Below are 18,576 nucleotides of genomic sequence, written 5' to 3'. Positions count from 1 at the left end.
TATCGGTTCTAGAACCTTTCATGAATCCTAGAACTAATCATGAAACCATACCGATCCTGGAACTAGTCATGAACCCATACCGGTCTTGGAACTGGTCATGAACCTATACCGATCCTGGAATCGATATTGAACCTTTGCTGTAACTTGTACCGATTACAAGCTCATACCGGCCCTTGAACTGATCATGAACCTGTATTGGTCCTGGAACTAATCATAAACCCATACCGATCCTGGAACTGGTCATGAACCCATACCGGTCCTGGAACTGTGCCTAGACCTGCTCCGGATGCGGAACGAAACTTGAACTTGGTTCGGGTCTGGTACCGATACAGCTCCTTTTCCGATCGAGTAACTGATTCTGCTGGTCGCCAAACCATACCCGGAAGTATGTGTGCAGCGTAGAAAATAACGTATGAATTGCTTAAGAAATAGTGTAGGAATGTTAGCTCAATGTGTATACGATGATTATAAAGCATCACTATCCCAAACTAATTAATTACTAAGCCACTAAACAAGCCGCTAAATGGCGCTTTAATAAACACCACCTTGCACACATTACACGACAAAAACGAAGCCGTTGCTGACTGTGGAACAAACTACAAAAGAGAGAGAGAAAAATATGCGTACAAATCCCTCTACCCCTTGCCGCGTTGGATTGTCACGTTGCATGTCACTCGGGAACGAGAAATCCTTGAAACAGTCCTTCTTCGCATTCTTGCCCGAAAGGAGGTGGCTCCTTTCACTAACAAAGGAGTTGTTGTTTTTTTCTTCCCCTCGTTTTGTTTTATATTGTAACAGCGCCGAAGGAAGGGCCGAGCTGCTTAAAACCAAACTACTCGGCCCCAAAGATACACTTCAACCTCGGAAACCAAACAGTTTCCCTAACCCTTCTAACCGCTCACCTCAATCCCGGGAAGGTAGGAGCATTGGCATTGGTGGCGCGCAACATTTTACCCCCCCCCCCCCCCTTTAAACGGTACGTTCCCTTAAACGTTCGTCCTAGGACATCGTTTTGCGTGTTGTTATCTCCTAGCGAACCATTTGCGAAACGGCGGCAATCCGAGCAGAGTTTTGAGCTAACCGCCAGCAGCAGCCTCGACATTTATAATCAAAGACGCTTTTCACAGGGGGGAAAGAAGAAGGGGGGGGGGTGGAGGGAAAAGCGCTAGGGCTTTATAACAAACAGGGCAAAGCTCGCCCCGATGTTGGATCGAAGATTGCGCTTCAGCGTGTTTAGTGGAGCTTAACGGTGGAAGCCCGCAGGAGTGGAGGTTTGTTTGCAAAAATCTCCCTCTCTACCGGGGGGGGGGGGGGCGGGTTTGTGAGTGTGTGTATGTGTGTGTGTGTGTGTGGCAGTGTGTACCACGTGGGTTTGTTTTATGTTTTTCCAATGGTACGGTTGCCTTCCTTTGTTTTGCTTCAACTTTTTTTTTGAACTTATCCCCAATCCCCTTCCGCACTGAAATTATGCAAATCGCACTGATGGGTGGGAGCGGAAAGAGACACACAAATCTCGCATTACGTTACAGTGCCGCACACAAACACACACACACACACACACACACACACATAGACAGCTAGGATACGAATGCAGCTACATTGAAAGCGGGCCTGGCGCTACCGTTTCGCGGTGCGACCGGATGGGCGACCAGTTTTCCACCGACGCTGGGTGCGATCGGTACCGTCAAAGCTCGTCCCCCGGGGGAATAGACGAACGGCTGTGGATAGTCCTTGCAAAAGTTCGTGGGTACCGTCAGTGTGTCTGTGTGTGTGTCAGTTTGAAGTTTTCCCACTGCAACTGAGTCAGTGTGCCTGTGACGCTAGCTTGACAGTGCACGGGGCGGGAAAATTAAGCGCAAAAGTGAACAAAAACACACTCCCACCCACACACACACACACCCATCCTCGCCATGTGCGGTGGATTGCCGGTCAGCTAGTCGACCCCAAACACACACCAAAGGGCACACAGTGAGATCGGGCCGACAGCGCTTTGACACCGCTGCATGGGCTCGCGGAACCCTACCGACCATCCCGTCTTCTGGTGCGACGAGCTGAAGCGGCGCGAGCGGAAGCGCATCGCCGATGAGAGCCTGCGGGACTGGAAAAACCGGAAGCTGATCGAGCGGCGATCCCGTGCGAAGGAGCAATCCCACGTAAGGACGGCTTATGGGGGTGCAGGCGACACACGCAGTGCGCGGTTGATGTGCGAAGCATTGGCAGTTTGCCTACATTTTGGCGCAGCGCGAGCTGCTAGTGCAAGACTGAAAACGAGACAATCCCTCTCTCGGCTACAACAGTTGGACAATGAAGCGAAGCTGAAGGAGGAATCTAAAGAGCGCTGATTGTTTGAGCCCGGTTCCGTTCGCTTCGCTTCGCTCGGCTCGTGCGTGAGTGTGACAGTGCGCTATCAAAATCAGCAGCAAAGACAGCAAGCAACCTAAACCCGCCGGTCTGACGTACGTGTTCAACCACAACCACAGCCACAAAACAGCAAAGCAAAAAACTAAAAAAAATCAAATCGAAATTTTAATCAGTTTTGCTTCTTTGAATCGTTTGCGGCAATGCGCCAGAAGCTGTACTCTAGTGCTATACACACACACACACAAATACACACACACACACACACACACACACACACACACACACACACACACACACACACACACACACACAATTTTTTGCTTTATCTCCCAAGAAAAACCCCTTTTGGAGGACATACACTGCGTGCAATAACAATAGCACCAACTTGTTTTTTTTTTGCAATCATTGTGAATTTACCTTACCGATTAAGTTTGCTTTTAGTTCTTCTTCTTCTTCTTCTTTGGCACAACAACCGTTGTCGGTCAAGGTCTGCCTGTACCGACTTAGTGTGGGCTTGGCTTTCGATGACTTACAGGGTTTCCCGAGTTTTTTTTTAAGATGTCAAAAACATTGCTTTCATTGCTCGCGAGATGTTTTTCAACAGCTTGCAAATGTTGTATTTGCAACACAAGCATGTATCAGTTCTTCCACATGATTTTCAACACGCCACAAGCTGGATTGAATTGGACAGTTATTTGTGATGTGTTGAAAAGCAGGTGTAAAAACTGAAACTTTATTGTGATGTAAATGCAATGTATGACAGTTGTTGAAAATCATCGTATAGGTGGTGAATAATGATGTGCACATTCGAATCTGACTTGGCAAACCCAGTATTGATTAACCAATATCAGGATAGCCAGTATGAGGATGATGGTCCAGGCTTGATCCCATGACTCGCCCATGATGATGGCTTGATCCCATGACGGGCATGTTGTTAAGTCGTACAAGTTGACGCCTGTACCACGAGAGCGGTCCATTTTAGTTCAGATTGTTACAGTAACCTACTTTACATCGATGAAGCAAATTACTTCAGCATATGTTCTTCAATTACGCTTGCAATATTTCTCAAAACGATATTCCTGGGAAATAAAAATAGCACCAGTTGGGCAACCTTATGTTTTAAGTATGTCAAACTTATATTTGAAACACATAATGAACAATCTAGGAATGAAAATACAGGTCAATCATATAAAGCAGTTCAAAGAATCACTAACTTATCACTATTTATTAAAAACATAAATTACAGCAAGTGATACTCGATCTGCTCCGAATGTTTACAAATACAGGGGTTTCCGAATCACTTTCCAATGTAAACATCAGTATTCAACGCTTCCACAATGTTTTCCAACAGCTATCACACAATTAATTTTCAAAAGCATAATTTTTTCAGTTCTTCAACTTGATTTTCAACACATCACAAAGAACTGTGAAACACAATCCAGCTTTTAGCGTGTTGAAAATCATGTGGAAGAACTGAAACATTATTGTGTTGCAAATATAACATTTGACAGCTGTTGGAAAACATGTCGCGCGCGGTAAGAGTTTATCTATTTTCATAAAGAAAAACAACCAACTAGGCATAATCAAATGATTTTTGAGCGGGGTTTTAGAGCTGAGCCACACGCTGACCGCTTGATCATTGTAATATGTTTGTCAAAAATCCAGTAAATATCCTTAAAACATCTTGCTTGTAACTATGATGTTATACTTTTTCCAGGCTTATTTGCATGTATCAAACTGTTTCGTCTAAAAAATTTCAAGCATTTTGTTAATTTTCTGACATTTTATACACTTAGATCAATCTTCAATAGTTTTTTTTTAAATGACAAAGTACTACACAGGGTTTTCCAAGCCTGCTTTCGAATGTGAACATTGTTTTTCGCTGCGTGCAAGAAGTAATTCCCCATCACTTTGATATTTTATTTTCATTATAATAATTTTTAATTTCTTCAGCATGATTTTCAACACTTCAACTGTCCACGGGTGATGCGATTCGGCCTCAAACGCCAGTTAAAAAACGATATCACCGGCCCGTTAAAATGTTGAAAATCAAGCTGAAGAAATCAAAAACTAATATGATGGAAATGAAATGACAGATCGATGTGGAACAACATATCGCACGCGGTGAAAAACAATGTTTAACGTTCGAAAATGACTTGGAAAACTCAGTAAAGTAATGTGCTATCAAGGTTTCAATTGCACACAGTGTATAGAACTCAACTACGACGAAAAAAAGATGTCATATCATTCAGAAAACCGAATGCAATTTATCTTAATGTAAACATCATTCATTCATAATATTGGGAATACGAAAGAAGTACTGATTCGTATCAATGTTTGATGATGCGCATCGGTACATTACTTTTGCCGTAGTTCGATAATCAATTTATGTCCCTTTTCCCTTCCCACCAATAAAAGCCCCGTGTAATGACCTTGCCAAACATCTAGCTGGTGGCCTGATTTTGTGGCTAGGCCAAAAGGGGGCTACAAGCAGCCCGAACCAGCCGGAATCAGGTTAGCGAGTAAACAAACAAATTATTCCCCAAAACTGGGGCTGCGGTCGGAAACGTTTGAATTATGATATTGGATGACTGACATTCCTGGCGTGACAGTTGTCATTTCCCCGTGGCAACACATACTAACAAACAAAAAAGAGGAAAGAATAATAAAACGCACTATTATTTCTGCCAGGGTAGGTTACTGCGACGCCCTTGCCTGTTTGCTGGCAGTTATGGCAGCAAGAGCCATGCCCTACCGCTATTTCGTAACAGTATTCGCTGCAACCCCGGATAGCGGTGTTTTGACATTAATCATAAGCCATTTCCACCGAGTTCCGCACTGTATGTGGAAGAGTATCCGTAGATATTAGTATATGTATGTCTCTTTAGATCCACCGCAGGCACCAACTTGGATAATATTGACCAAGATAATATTGACCTAAACCATATTTTTATACTAAACTATCATAAATACTTTTATTGCATGTCATTAGGCGCTTATCAACTTACTTTTGTTTCTGCGGCAGAGGGCAGAAGTCTTCCGCAAAAAAAGGCAAAACATTAATACCTCCACTCCATTGGTACCTGTCGCTTCTCACTGCCGACTTGCTGGATCGAAACATTCAAGGACTTCTGAAAACGTCTTTCCCCGAAAAAAAACTGCCCCTTGTTAGCTTAAACTTCCAGCTAGGTTGACACAGTCAAAGTTTATGTTCCGTGGCACATGAAACGCTTCCCCACGTGGAAAGCTCGTCCTTGAACTGTATACTGGCTTTTAATTGAAGTCGTCTTAAGAGTCTTTGCTGAAAACAGTCAAACAAAAAACTTCCATTCCATTCTCTCCAAATACACACTCCCACAGCTGCTGCGCACACTATTAACCACCAGTAAACCGCAACGTAAGGCTCGTCCACAGTTTTAAGTTACGTGCCGTGTACTTTTTTGCGCAGTAGAAGCGTTAGTAGAGCGCGCGAGGGGTCAGAATCGGAAGCCCGGTGGTACTAAATATTCATCGACAAAGTTTCCCCTCTTCCAGTACCGGGAAGTGATGGAGCGTTACTCACCCTGGGGCCGGAAGGGCGGCGGCGCACCGAACGATACGATACGCATGCGCAACATACAGCTGCAGGGCCTGTACCCGGAGACGAAGAACGTAAGTACTAGTCGCCGAAGCGATGCGGCATCAAAACCAACCCGAAACTGGCGGACACATTTCACCTCTCTTCCTCTTCCTCCCCCGGTTCAGGATCTGCGGAATCCGGTACCGATGGGACGCTCGCGGGGTGGTGTCGGGGCGGGCGGTGGCGGTGCACCGATACGCAGCGCCTCGGGCCAGATCGTGACCGGCCTGACCGACGATCCGATCATCAGCTTTAACGACGCGAACCGGTACCACGTGGACAACGAGCTGCGGTACAAGACGTCGCCGGCGCAGAAGCAAACGTACCGGGCGGAGCTGGACCGGATCGTGGCGGAGAAGGAGAACCGGGCGCGCAAGGCGGAGGAGGGCCCGGTGCCGGCGGGCGGCCGCTCGAACGGTGGTGGCCCGTGGGGGAAACCGGGCCCGGGCGGGAAACCGTGGCGTCCGCCCAAGAACGTCGGCCACAACTTCATGAAGTCGATGGGCTGGACGAACAAGGAGACGCTGCAGGATCTCGACCTGGAGCTGGTGAGCCGGATGCAGCGCCAGCTGGAGGAGGAGAACCGCTTCCTGAAGCGCTTCTCCAACTGCTGCTCACGGTGCGTCTGCCAGTGCATCAGCAACACGCTGGAGCAGGGCCCGCCGACCGGTGGCGTCGGCGGTGGCAGTGCCGGGGCGGCCCGGGATGCGATCAAGTACCACCAGTCACCGCCGGCAACGGCCCCGCAGCCACAGCAGCCAGCTGCGGATCGGCGTGTACCGAGGCTCTGCAATCAAAGTCAGCAGCAGCAGCAGCAGCAGCAACAGACGCAGCAGCAGCAGTCGCAACAGGCAGGGAACGGGGGTGGGCGGCGCAATGGCGGGCGGGTACCGCCGACGCGCAACTGTATGATAACGGGCGGTGTCGAGCTCGTGCCCCTACTCGCCAAACGGCGCTCCCAACCACGTCCCATTAGCCTCGGGACGACCGACGTCACCAAGATCGATAAGTACACCGCAAACGGGTAATAGTCGGCAGTAGACGTCCTCTGTACCAATTAGTTCTTTTTCCCTCCCACATCCAATTTTTGTTTTACTGTTCCTGAACCCTCATCTCATTGAGAGTTCCTTGAAGAAAAAGCCCACAGACTTTTAAAGAGCTTCAAAATATCTCCAAAAGATCTCCAAAGAATTGCGAAAAGATCTTCAAAATGTCTCCAGAATATCTCCCTAATATCCTCAATGCATCTCCTCAAGATCTCCAAAAATAATCTCTCCGCACTTCCTATTAGGTGATCTATGTGTATGTGTGTGTGTTTTTTTTAAATATTTACATTACACTTGTCGTAACGTCCTACGCGGATATGCCGCTCTATACAGTTTGCCCCCAGATACACTAAGAATACGGACCGAGAAGAAACCACGTAGCTGGAATTTACGCATTAGTTAAATCTCGTGGTTTTCAGCCCAAAATCCTAATTATTTGATATGATTTTCAGGGATTAAGCATTACGCAAACTAAGCAGCCGCATGAGGCCTCGAAATATTTAGTGCGACTTCTCAATGCATCTCTGCTTAAGAATTCCTCACAAAGTTTTTCGCCCGACACTTCAGAAATGCCTACATTCGCGTGACCGCTTAAGGCGTCTTCTCGTATTAATCAACCATTGAAGGTTCTGGCTGAAGATTACAATTTCTATCTAAATGATTGTTCAAATTCTACTAAAAAGAAATTTACTTTACATCTTACAATTGATGTATCAGATCTCGCATATCTCAGGGACTACCTGTGCAGGCTTATTTGGCACACTGGGTTTACCACGATTTTTTGGTTGTTTCCCGAATTGTTTTTGGATGCGTCCCATATATATTTTAGTTCGTTCCCCCGATCTTTTGGGCGTCTCTCGGTATGTTTGGATCATTTGTATCATTTGTCTACTAGGACGATTCCAATAAATCGTGTGAATGATCCAAACATAAATGGGAAGCAGTAAAATAATTGTGGGATGAACCCAAAAAATTGTTGGAATCAACAAGTACATGATCTCCTGTAATCCTGGGAAATCCTGTATTCAGTACCATGCAGCGAGATAGTCAGTACTTGCTACGGAGGGACGGACCGTTCTAGACTAGAACCCACGTGCAAGTTGTGTGTGTATGTGTTTCTTTAGTTCTGAAAAACTTCAAGTACATCTTCCTCTCCTCACCATTTTTTTTTTTGATTTTGTGTTCACTCCTCATCCAAACTTCGATGGCACTCCTCAAACCCAACCATCTCTGTTTTCCAATGTCGTCCTCTGCAAAACACACAACACAAAACCAAAACAACAACCACTACTGCAATCCGTCCCTTGCAGCAGTCTGGCCCGACGCACGGACGACGGCTACCTGACCGACCTGTGCAATCAGATGAGCCAGAAGCAGCGCAAGGTGGAGACGGTGCGGGCAATGGAGTTCGAGACGAGCCGGCAGCACTTCGAGACGTGGAGCAGCTTCTGGGGCCGGCCGGGCCACGGTGCACCGCTACCGAACAAGAACAAGCTCAACCTGGACAATCTGCTTTACAAATCTCGTCGCTAAAGCAGAACCTGTACCACACGACTTATCACACGACAATAGGAGCTCTTAAACACACACACACCCACATACATTCGCAGCAGCAGCAATAACAGCGGACACTCAGATTACACTCTTTTCAAATAGGATACTAGACTGAGTTATCTGTTTGCAGTGAGTTGCGTTTAAGGGAGTGGCAACATCTAAGAAATCAACTACGCATCGTTTCTTAGCCGTCCAGCCTGATTCAAAATGAAGGTGTACTATCTAAAGTAACATCAAGCAGTCAGATTCAATTTCTCAAAACTCTTGATTCTCATCCGCAACTCGTTGCAGGCAAATGACGTCAGTATAGGCAAAAACACACGGACAAACACATCTCAGGAGGTATTCGACATGCTTATCTTTACAGGGGGGTTTCAGGGACTCTGATGCTGTCCGTCACACTTTCTGAACTACTGGGCTGACTTCTTGTCACGTGGTAATGCATGTCCCCAGTGAGTCCAGAAAGTATGTCAAACGTATCAGATTAGCTGAAATACTACTGTGAAAAGTTTGGCGTAGGCTTCAGGAAGGTGCAAACAAGCATGGCGTAATGCTAGATCGTTTCCCGTGTGCTTTAGCTAAGGCAAACAAAAATCGAGAGAAAGTCAACTACACACGCACACGAGAGTTCTAAGATGGACAATTTTCTTCACTTGCCGTCCGAACGCAAGTGAGTGCAAAGTTGCTTCGCTTTTACCTGAAATGAGACCAAAGCAAACACACAAACTAAATGAAGAAAGGGAGAAAAAGAGAGATAGAGAGAGATAGTCAGAGAGGAAGGCATAATAATGCTTTAATTCCTTTTCGATCCTCACCTCCATTTAATTGTATATATGGTACAACAGATCAGAGTGTCAGTAAGACGGGAACTCCCTAGCGGATGGGAACGTAGACAAACCGAAACTACGAGAATCGGTCTGACAGCAGTGAATAGTAATGATAATAGTAGTAATAATAACAGTAGTATGCAGCTCGATTCGCTTCTTGGCCCAGAACGTCACTCTTAGAGTGTAGTAGCCGTACAAAGGTACCGGTGTCGTGTTCGATTACGAGTGTAGAGTTCGAAGAGGGCAGAACACTTGAAATGAGGATTCGGTTTACACGGCGCTCTGGCCAGCAACCGAAAAAGACATATGGCTCCAGCAAACGTCTATAGCTGTATGGAGGTGCACCGTTAGACATCTCGAACAAATAAAACGAACTAATTCCATACGTTCTTTCGAGTCTGATGCCCTGTTCGATGGCTGCCAGAGCGCGCTGTTACTGTTACCAGCGTTGTTTATTGTTGTAGTTTCCTTCGAGGAAGATAGTTTAATGAGGGAATGCAAGCAGAAGTAGATTAGAAACTGAACGTTGCGTTTTCTTGTTTCATTGTTCATCAGTCATCATGCTATTAAATGCTTCAAAAGCTCAACCGGCACGATTTGTTAACAAATTTGAGGTTATAAATAGTTTATATATAAACATAGATGTACACAGTCAGCTATCGTTGTCACCGATCATATTACCAAAGTAGCAAAAACTCGCCGTACATTACTGTAAATGTATCTACGTCTACTTTATGATTGCTAGTGAATGCGGAGCTTGGAGCAAGAGCGCAAGAGAAATGCTATATCGACCAATGCAAAGCTATTTGCAAGTAACACGTTTTCCAGACATTCTTAGCTAGAGCTGCGGAGGGGCAGAGTGTTGCGGACAGCACGAAAGCTTCCACTTTAGGTTAAATAAAGAAGCATCCAATATTAAATGTTACCCGCTGCGGAAAACTTGAAAATCACCGAGAGCCTAGTTATTTCTTGATGTCGGATCGCAGTCATTGGTAAATTGCAGTAGCTTCATAGGCTACTTTGGAGAAAATATCACATTTATAGCATCAAGACACATTACATAAGCGTGCTACTTTTATATTACGATCATCTTATTAGCACGGTTTCAATAGTTTCAATTTGGTTCATGAATCTGGCTTCCACATCACCACAAGGGTTGTCTATGTCATCCGCGATGCCCCTGAATTTTGAAATATCCCTAGATTTCAAGGAAAGGAACAAAGTAAAATTGTGTACGCTACATCAAGCATTCAACGCTGCAACTCCTTTCGATGACAATGATGCGGACCAAAAGCATTTGTTCAGTATTAATAATACCTTTACTTTCTTCCTTTCTTTATTTATCCATCGCCCACCTGGGCTGACGAAATCGTCTACATTTAAGCAGTGCTCTTCGCAATAAAACAAAATACTAAAAACGGAATGCATCTTTAATGAGCACTCTCGATCAATAATTTCGCCGATGAGATAACGCAGCCCCGGCTTGGCCCAGAGGGTATGCCGCGCATCCGGTATTTCGACATACTGCGCAAAGTGCGTAGCACCTAACACCCGAAGTAATGGAGCGTGTGAAAGCGGTAAACGACAGGGACCAGTGGACGTCACCGTATCAGCCGGTGGATGTGCTGAAGTGCGTCGTGTGCACGCAAGGTGGAGGAAACGTGATTGGATCGACCAACCGCGTTGTCCTGTGTCGCATTTCCCATCGCCTTACGCTGATGCCAACACAAAACCGAGCGCAACTTAAGTCAAGTCATATGTCAAGTGCTTGTGTAAAGCTCGCGCTGTGTGTATGTGTGTGAACGGTACTGCACATCGTCTATGGTAGCCTGTGGGAATCGTGAGCTCGAAAAGGCCTTCGGCCAACAGGTGTCGAAAGCAAACTTGTGATTCGCGTTTTTAAGTGATTTAAGTAGGGATGGGTAGCTCCGATTCAGATTCATGAATCTAAATGAATCTTTCAAATGAATGATTGAATCAGAATATCAAAATTTGAGATTCAAGAACCTTTAAAGTTTCATCAATGCATAAGGGTTCTCCAAAGTTTTGCGAAAATTCTGAAAATCCTCATGAAATAATTTGTACAGACTTCATATTGAAGATTACAGCTATAGGACGTTACAAAACCTTTAAGTTTCAAAAGATAATTCAATATCTTAACTATCATAAAACTCCATTGATTCATGAAGCATTAGATCATCAGGGACTTATGAATCTTTGGAGATTTATGACTCTGAATGGATTCTTGAGTTTTTGGAACTTAATGCTTTTTTATATTCATTAATCTTTGACGACTCATAAACCATCAGATATTATAATCACTAATTGCTGAAAATTCTTAAAAATGTATCTCAACGATAACTTCATGAAGCACAACACTAACTTTAAGATGAACTCCGCGTTTGAAAGGATGAGCACAATGCATTTCGTGCATGCGGGAATTGGTATAGACAAGCCCTAAAGCGTACGAAGCGGATTGTATCTTCCCTCGCTTACACTTTCGGCCAAGACGTTTAACAATCCATTCCCAACTATGGTTTGATCCCGCTGGCAGCTTGCGTTTAGCGCGCTGCGTACGCACCATTTACGGTCGCGCCCGGAAGGAACCACCGTGCATCGGCGTGTTAAAGCCCGTCCGTCGAAATCGGTCTGTTTGCTCCGTTGCATTACAGCTAAAGCTTACCATTTCGTGTTGCAGCAGCCCACCAACATGACGGTCGATGGCGGGAGAAGATCAATCGACCAACCGAAGATGCTCAAATTAACTATTTTCATTGCGTTGCTGTGTCCTTGCGTACTGCTGGTGCAAGTCAAATTTGGCCAGCTAGTGCCACTAACGAAGGCATGCTGTTTTGCTGAGCGGTTTTTTCCCCCTCTTATGTTTTCCAGTTTTTCACCAGTGAGGAAAGGTTTGAGAATTCGCACAACCGGGGGCCCAGCCCGCTTTGCACGATGAGGCAATCGGCAGTGAGGCCGCCACCACCAACGCGCGAGGGGATGCGATTAATGAACCGATGATTACCAAATGTGTGGGATCGCTACGGTAGGGGCGGAAGAGAGAGGGATGGTAGTATGGGAAGCAATATACAAATTAAAACGCTCCCCACACACACACACACACATATACAAAGTGGACGCGTGGTGAGGAGCAAAAAAGGGAAAAACGGTGAAAACATCGTCGAAATTAAGCGCACCGCTTCCCCTAAAACTTTATAGCGAACCCCGAGACAGACAGATAGAGAAAGAGACAGAGAGAAAGAGAGAGAGAGAGACCATGGAGTCAGTCTGGGCCGGGATGAAGTAATCGAAGGTGTACGATGGGCCGATGCATTGCGCAACGGCGCGCCAACATTTTGGCCCCAACGGAGGTGATTCCGCAATTTCTCTTGCGGGCTCTCTGCTGGGTGGAACGGTGTTATGATGGGTCGATCATCTGTTCGCACCAGCCAACCAAGAAGGGACGTCCTTTTCCCGATTGACCGAGGCCAACGCCGAAGAAGGCCAACGAACACGACCTCGACTACCCGTGTAGCCAACCGCTGGCATGTTGTGAGTTCAGGGGAGTCAAGACCTCTAGGCGTACCGAATCCGGAATGGGAAGATTACATGCAAAAGTCAAAGATCCACCATTTCTTTGGGTGTGTGTATGTTCCAAGCGTTTTAATATTAGACCAATGGCCAAGCTCTCACTAGCTGATGACAATAACAGTTTTGTTACGATCGATGCCAAAGCATTGCAAGCGATTGGAGTGCGCGAACATCGGCGCATCCGGAAGTTATCGTAAGGAGTCGTCAAAACTACTAGCAAAATGGAAGGATAGCGTTCTGAGTCGCAATATCCATCCAAATTTATTCTCTTCCAAGCGGAAGCGAATGAGCTAATGCCACGGATTTTAGTGTGGACCTTCTCGGGGATGCTCAAGGATGCGAAACATGCCCAAACCTTTGTCCAGTGTTTTGAGGGTCTCTTCCTCATGAGTTCTTCCATCACTAGTTTGGCCATACTAATCGTTCGCTAGTGAACGAAGCAGACGGTCTGTTACAAGCTCTGTTCGACTTCCTGGATGTTTAAACCTGATATTCTTGCTCTAGGTGTTGGTCGGTCCGTAAAAAAAAACATAATCAATGTTAATCATATGCTAATGGGAGACATCGGATCTACTTGCAAGTGGACAAATACGATCTAGCATCAACCACAACAACAACTGGTATGCTGATTAATAATGCCCCTGAAAGCTGTCAAAACCTTGCGAGTGCGCAGTCCTGACCGGTTCACGGCAGTTGTGGCCCGTAAGGTCTAGCGAAGGTCAGTCTTGAAGAATGGGCCTATCCTTGGGCATTTTCAGATGTTAGGAGACTCCCTCCCGATATTAGAAGAGGATACATTTAAATACACGATGCGGCTAATCGTGTAATTACAGCTGTTATACGCGAGTCACACACGATGCGCACGATGCACGAACGCTCAAATACAAAATGAAGAAATCAAAATTTACAAATTAAAAAGGACACACACATAAACGTACAAAACAAACAACGAAAACGAAACGAAAAGAATTGATGCTAAATGTTATGATAGCTTCGATTTTTGGATTTGATCGTCTCCCTGCATCGCGCTCTGTATTTATTATTTTATTTATTATTTCATTTATGATTCCGAGCTTATGTCCTATGTATCTATCCATAGCAATATTAAATAACTGTAGTTACGTCATAAGCCGTAAACTGCATGGATTTATGGCTGGTTTGTCAACCTCAACTAATCTCATGTTTTTTTGGATTTTATATCATTTTTATATCTTTTGAGGCCGGTGTCCAACTTGATGCAATATACTTGATGCTGACTTTCATGCTGCGTTTGTTAGTTCTTCTCATTCTTTATCATTGGTTAAATTATCTCAACTAGGTATTCAAGATAGCAGTATCTCCAATGCCTCCTAAATAGCTGGGACCATTACCTGAAACACTTATTGCATATAATTAATCGTTATTGTAAGGATAAAAGCGGATCTAAACAGTTTATTTGTACGTCAGATGTCCCGTCAGGTTTTATGTTAAGTTCTCTTCTGTTTGCTTTATTTATGAATGATGTTTGTGATGTCTCACCTTCACATCTTCTTTATACGGATGATATCAAAATCTTTTTATCTGCTTCTCATGAGTGATGCTCCCCCAATTTACTTCGCATGTGTCTGGTAAAATATTCTGTTATATCCTTCTCTCACATTTTTTCACAGTATTTCTTCTTTCTCTTAACTACATTCTTTCTGATTCGTCTCTCTCACTCGTATTATGTACTATCTACAATATTGGTGTTATACTTGATAGTCGTCTAAACTTTAAATTGTAACTAGATGAGCTTTTACTAACAAATAATCGAACCCTTCGGTTTATTTTACATTTGACCTCGAACTTTAGAGCTCAAAGCTCTTTAAGGAACGTTTACTGTGTTCTGGTAGATTTATTCTTGAATATGCTAGCATTATTTGGTATCCTGACCCTTTCTTATGGGAACCGAACTTTATTTGTTGGAATTGTGACTATATGGCACCCTTGTTGGGCAGGCTCCTTTGAAATTCCTGTTGGATTTGTGCTGTACAGGAAACAAGGGTGCTATAGAGTCCAATTTCCATTACATTAAGTTCATTTCACAATGAGAAAGAGTCAATAAAGTGTCCCACTGCTATGAGAACTCCTGGAAAACCCTGTATTGCAGTACGAACTGTTTAAAGTGATTCAAACTATTATACAATTACTCTCCCTCTTTCATTGTACATGATTTCAAAAATGGAAGCGTTACAAATAATTCCATTGAATCGATTCCTCCCCAACTTCCGCTTTCTACCACTGCTAATGCTACTTCATTCTCAATAACGCACCATCGCGATCGTAATCGTAACGCGGCGCGCTTTGTTCCACCCTTACCAAACGGTGGTGCGATTGCGATTGCATATCACAATGCCATCGTCACGATAAGATTCGCAATCCCTTTTTTCCCAGTCCCTTTGCCAACACTTGCTTGCTGGGCTTGCGGCAAACCAACCCCGAACAAAACGGTGGCACAATGATAGCTGGCTGTGGTGCACCTTAATTGACTGAGAATTGGCACTCACCACAGACGGGGGGTGACCGGCTTAGCAGCACATTATCTTTCCGTTGGAGCGTGCGTGCGTGCGTGTACCGCTCGGCGGGAAATAACCGGCGACCCACTAGTCTGGCGGATCCCGATGTGGATACGAGCGTTAAGAACGAATCTGGTATTGTTGTACGATTGCCGTCAGAGGGCCTGTGAGTCGAGCCACGCGCTGAGGCAACTCTCACAATAGGCGCACCTGTTGGAGCTGGAAGTTGTGTACTAAGAGCTGTGTTCCAAGCGTGTTCCAAAGAACTTTGAGCGTGTAGTACTTCTTTCACATTATATCTTAAATCTATCGGTAAAAAAATGCCGCCGCATGAACCATAATACATCTTATGGCAAGCATAAATTATAAAAAAAAGCAAAGGCGTGTCTTCAGTTTCCCGATACAATTAATCCAATGTGTCTCAAAGTGTGTCCAACATATTGCAAACCGCAATCCAAAAAGCACCGTAAACTATTCCATCCACTCTTTTCGCAACGTCAAGCGTAACGATCACACTAGCTCGACAAAATCCCACGTTACTGAGCCCAGTGGCATAGCCGATCAACAATCATCTCCCTGCACACTCCCAACAAAATTACCGTCAAACCTATTGATGAAGCTCCGCTTGACTCGTTTCGAATAGGTCCGTTTAAGTCCGCGCGCTTGTTTAATCCATCGCCCATAGTTGCCACAAAGCCACAGCTCTACGCCAGGTTCCAATCGATAGATCTCGGAAGAAGAGAATATTGTGGCAGAAAAAGGAATCCAATAGGAAAAGCAATCGAATATATTTCCCCAACAAATGCAATAGGTTCGAAGATGATCCCAGCACAAAAGTTTGAGGTCAAAGTACACGAAGACGAAACTTTGGGAGTGCGTAGAATGGTGACCCTGTTAGGGGGATTGCATAACAGCAAAATCGCCTGAAAGTTCATCATCATCCACGAAAAAAACCGATAACCGCCGTACCCAAATCCTTGCGCGTTCGGAGTTCAAACCTTTCACTACGGTGCACATCCCGTGTCCCACCATGTATGATCGATTCAATTGATCGGAGAAGGACCGAGAGCGAGAACGGGAACACGTCCCGGGCGATGATGCCTTACCGATTGTTCCGGGTCGCCGGTTCAGCTCGATCATTTGCCAGCCGGAGCCGTTCGAGCTGATTTCTTTTCCTCGTTTGTTTGTCCATTGATTTGCATAGGGGACGGGGCAGCTCGAGTACGAAGTGAAGCACGGCCCCGGTGGTACCGTATGGGTAGGAGTAGCCAGAAACTTCCCATCGGGGCCCTGCCTAATTCGCAATTCGGTGAAATGTTTATTGGGTAATGGAATTTCGGGTTTTTCGAAAGCCGCACGCATATTTACCTTGTGATGTTTACATGACGGAAGGGAGGTGGGGGGGGGAGGGGGGAGTGCGGCAGTGGGGCCGACGATAACACTCGCGTGAAAGCGCACATCCCGCAGCAGATGGGTCGCAGCCCAATGTGCAGCGTTCTTCTGAAGCCTTCCAAAAAAAAAAACAACAACAACAACAGCAATAACTACAAAAAAAAGCGAACGAAAACAAGCCCACGCGGGAGGTCCTCATATTTCAAATTGTTGATCGAGGAAGAGCGAGAGAAAGCAGGGCAACGCGAGTGTCGTCAACGCGATTGCTGTCGAGCGAGCTGGAGATGACGACTGAGATCTGCTGGCGAAGCGTCCCTCGGCTCGGCCGAGCCGAGTGACACGCGATCTGGATGAGAAATAGATGTCCAGGTCACGGGTTGTAATTTAACCTCCAGAAGAAGAAGAAAAACAGGAGTGGCTCCGGCCAGCGTTCATATGCGAATTCGCCGCTTGTAGGTGTAAGAGTGTGAGCAGTGGACGTGGGAAGATATCCGCGTTAATCCCAACACATCCGAAGAAGGGTTCCGGGCGGCTTCACGAGGGATCTTACCCAACCGTCCCCCCAAAAAAAAAAAAAATCCGCTTACGATGGTGAGGGAGCGCAGTATGTGGAACCCCGAAAAACCCCCCAGCCTCCACCAGACATTAATTGGGCTCGGAGGTGCGTTCCTGCCGCGCAACCGCCTGTACACGTTCGCACACGTTCGCACCCTGGGCACCGTTTTACATTCCATCGCTCGGATCGGTCGGGGTGTGCAGCATCATTTCATTGCCGCACCAACCAACGAGCACGGTCATCTTCGAAAAGCAATATTATTTTCACAAAGCAGCAGGCCCGTGCAGCCGCCTAGTGAAAGTTTAACGCTACCCATCCCTTTTCTGCACCTATACTGCAAAGGGAGCAATGGGGTATGGGGGGGGGATGACGCTGGGGAGGCTTTAATTCGATTCGATACTCTCGATGGTTCAATTTTAACACCGCTTGCCCGAGCACGAGTAGGACCTATACAGCTCACGGTGTGGTGGTACACGCCTCATACTCACGGGGCGAACATTTTTCCAACTTGAATAAACTCTTGCGTGACTGCGTGTTCTGCCTGCTAGAATTGTCATCTTTGATTACTATTGGAGCCAGTTTCGGATTAGAAACAAACAAAAATCCCGTTCAGCAAGAACCAATAGAAAGAGAGGCATTACGCCCAGGCATCTCGATAAGCTCAGATCAATTAAAATGATTATAAACTATCGCATCATGCTGGAAGCGTTGGAACCCATCGATCAGGCTTAGCTCTGAACTCCATCTTTCTAACGGACCATTCTTAGGGGGAAGCTTTAGCGACGATGCCACAACGAAACTCATCTTTAAAGAGGGGATACGAATGACGCATCCAACTTCAATTCTGCCTTAAGGTAGAAGCGTCCCACAGCAATGAAATTGAAATGAAGTGAAGCTATCTGCTTTCTTCGGATTATGGCTATGCCGATGATGATGTAGACTGGTAGCTTTACAGTCAGTCCCTAATCTTTTCTAATCTCAACTTCACTACGGGATGAACTGGGATGACCTTTCGTTCTTTGGTTTTTTTTAATGGAGAGTTCTGGCTCCGATTTACCAGCGTTAAAGCAGGTAACGCTGGCTACAACAGCTGGTAACC

General features: G+C 45.5%; 1 protein-coding gene across 6 annotated transcripts; it reads left to right on the top strand.

Annotated features, from left to right (window-relative positions):
- The first annotated feature begins 1,669 nt into the window (after positions 1-1,669).
- On the top strand, positions 1,670-10,357 carry LOC120906469. Of its 6 annotated transcripts, none has more exons than XM_040318186.1 (4): positions 1,670-2,153; positions 5,896-6,012; positions 6,106-7,004; positions 8,337-10,357. In XM_040318186.1, the coding sequence occupies exons 1-4, from the start codon at positions 2,004-2,006 to the stop codon at positions 8,557-8,559; spliced, it is 1,389 nt and encodes a 462-aa protein (XP_040174120.1). In that variant the 5' UTR covers positions 1,670-2,003; the 3' UTR covers positions 8,560-10,357. The 6 variants fall into 6 exon arrangements, with proteins under 6 accessions (XP_040174120.1, XP_040174119.1, XP_040174118.1 ...); XM_040318185.1 differs by having other exon boundaries at positions 5,881-6,012; positions 8,340-10,357; XM_040318184.1 differs by having other exon boundaries at positions 5,881-6,012.
- The last annotated feature ends 8,219 nt before the right edge of the window (positions 10,358-18,576 follow it).

The sequence above is a fragment of the Anopheles arabiensis genome, chromosome X (genome assembly GCF_016920715.1).
Source record: "Anopheles arabiensis isolate DONGOLA chromosome X, AaraD3, whole genome shotgun sequence".
NCBI classification, from domain to species: Eukaryota; Metazoa; Arthropoda; class Insecta; order Diptera; family Culicidae; genus Anopheles; species Anopheles arabiensis.
This window is presented reverse-complemented; position numbering and strand designations above follow the sequence as displayed.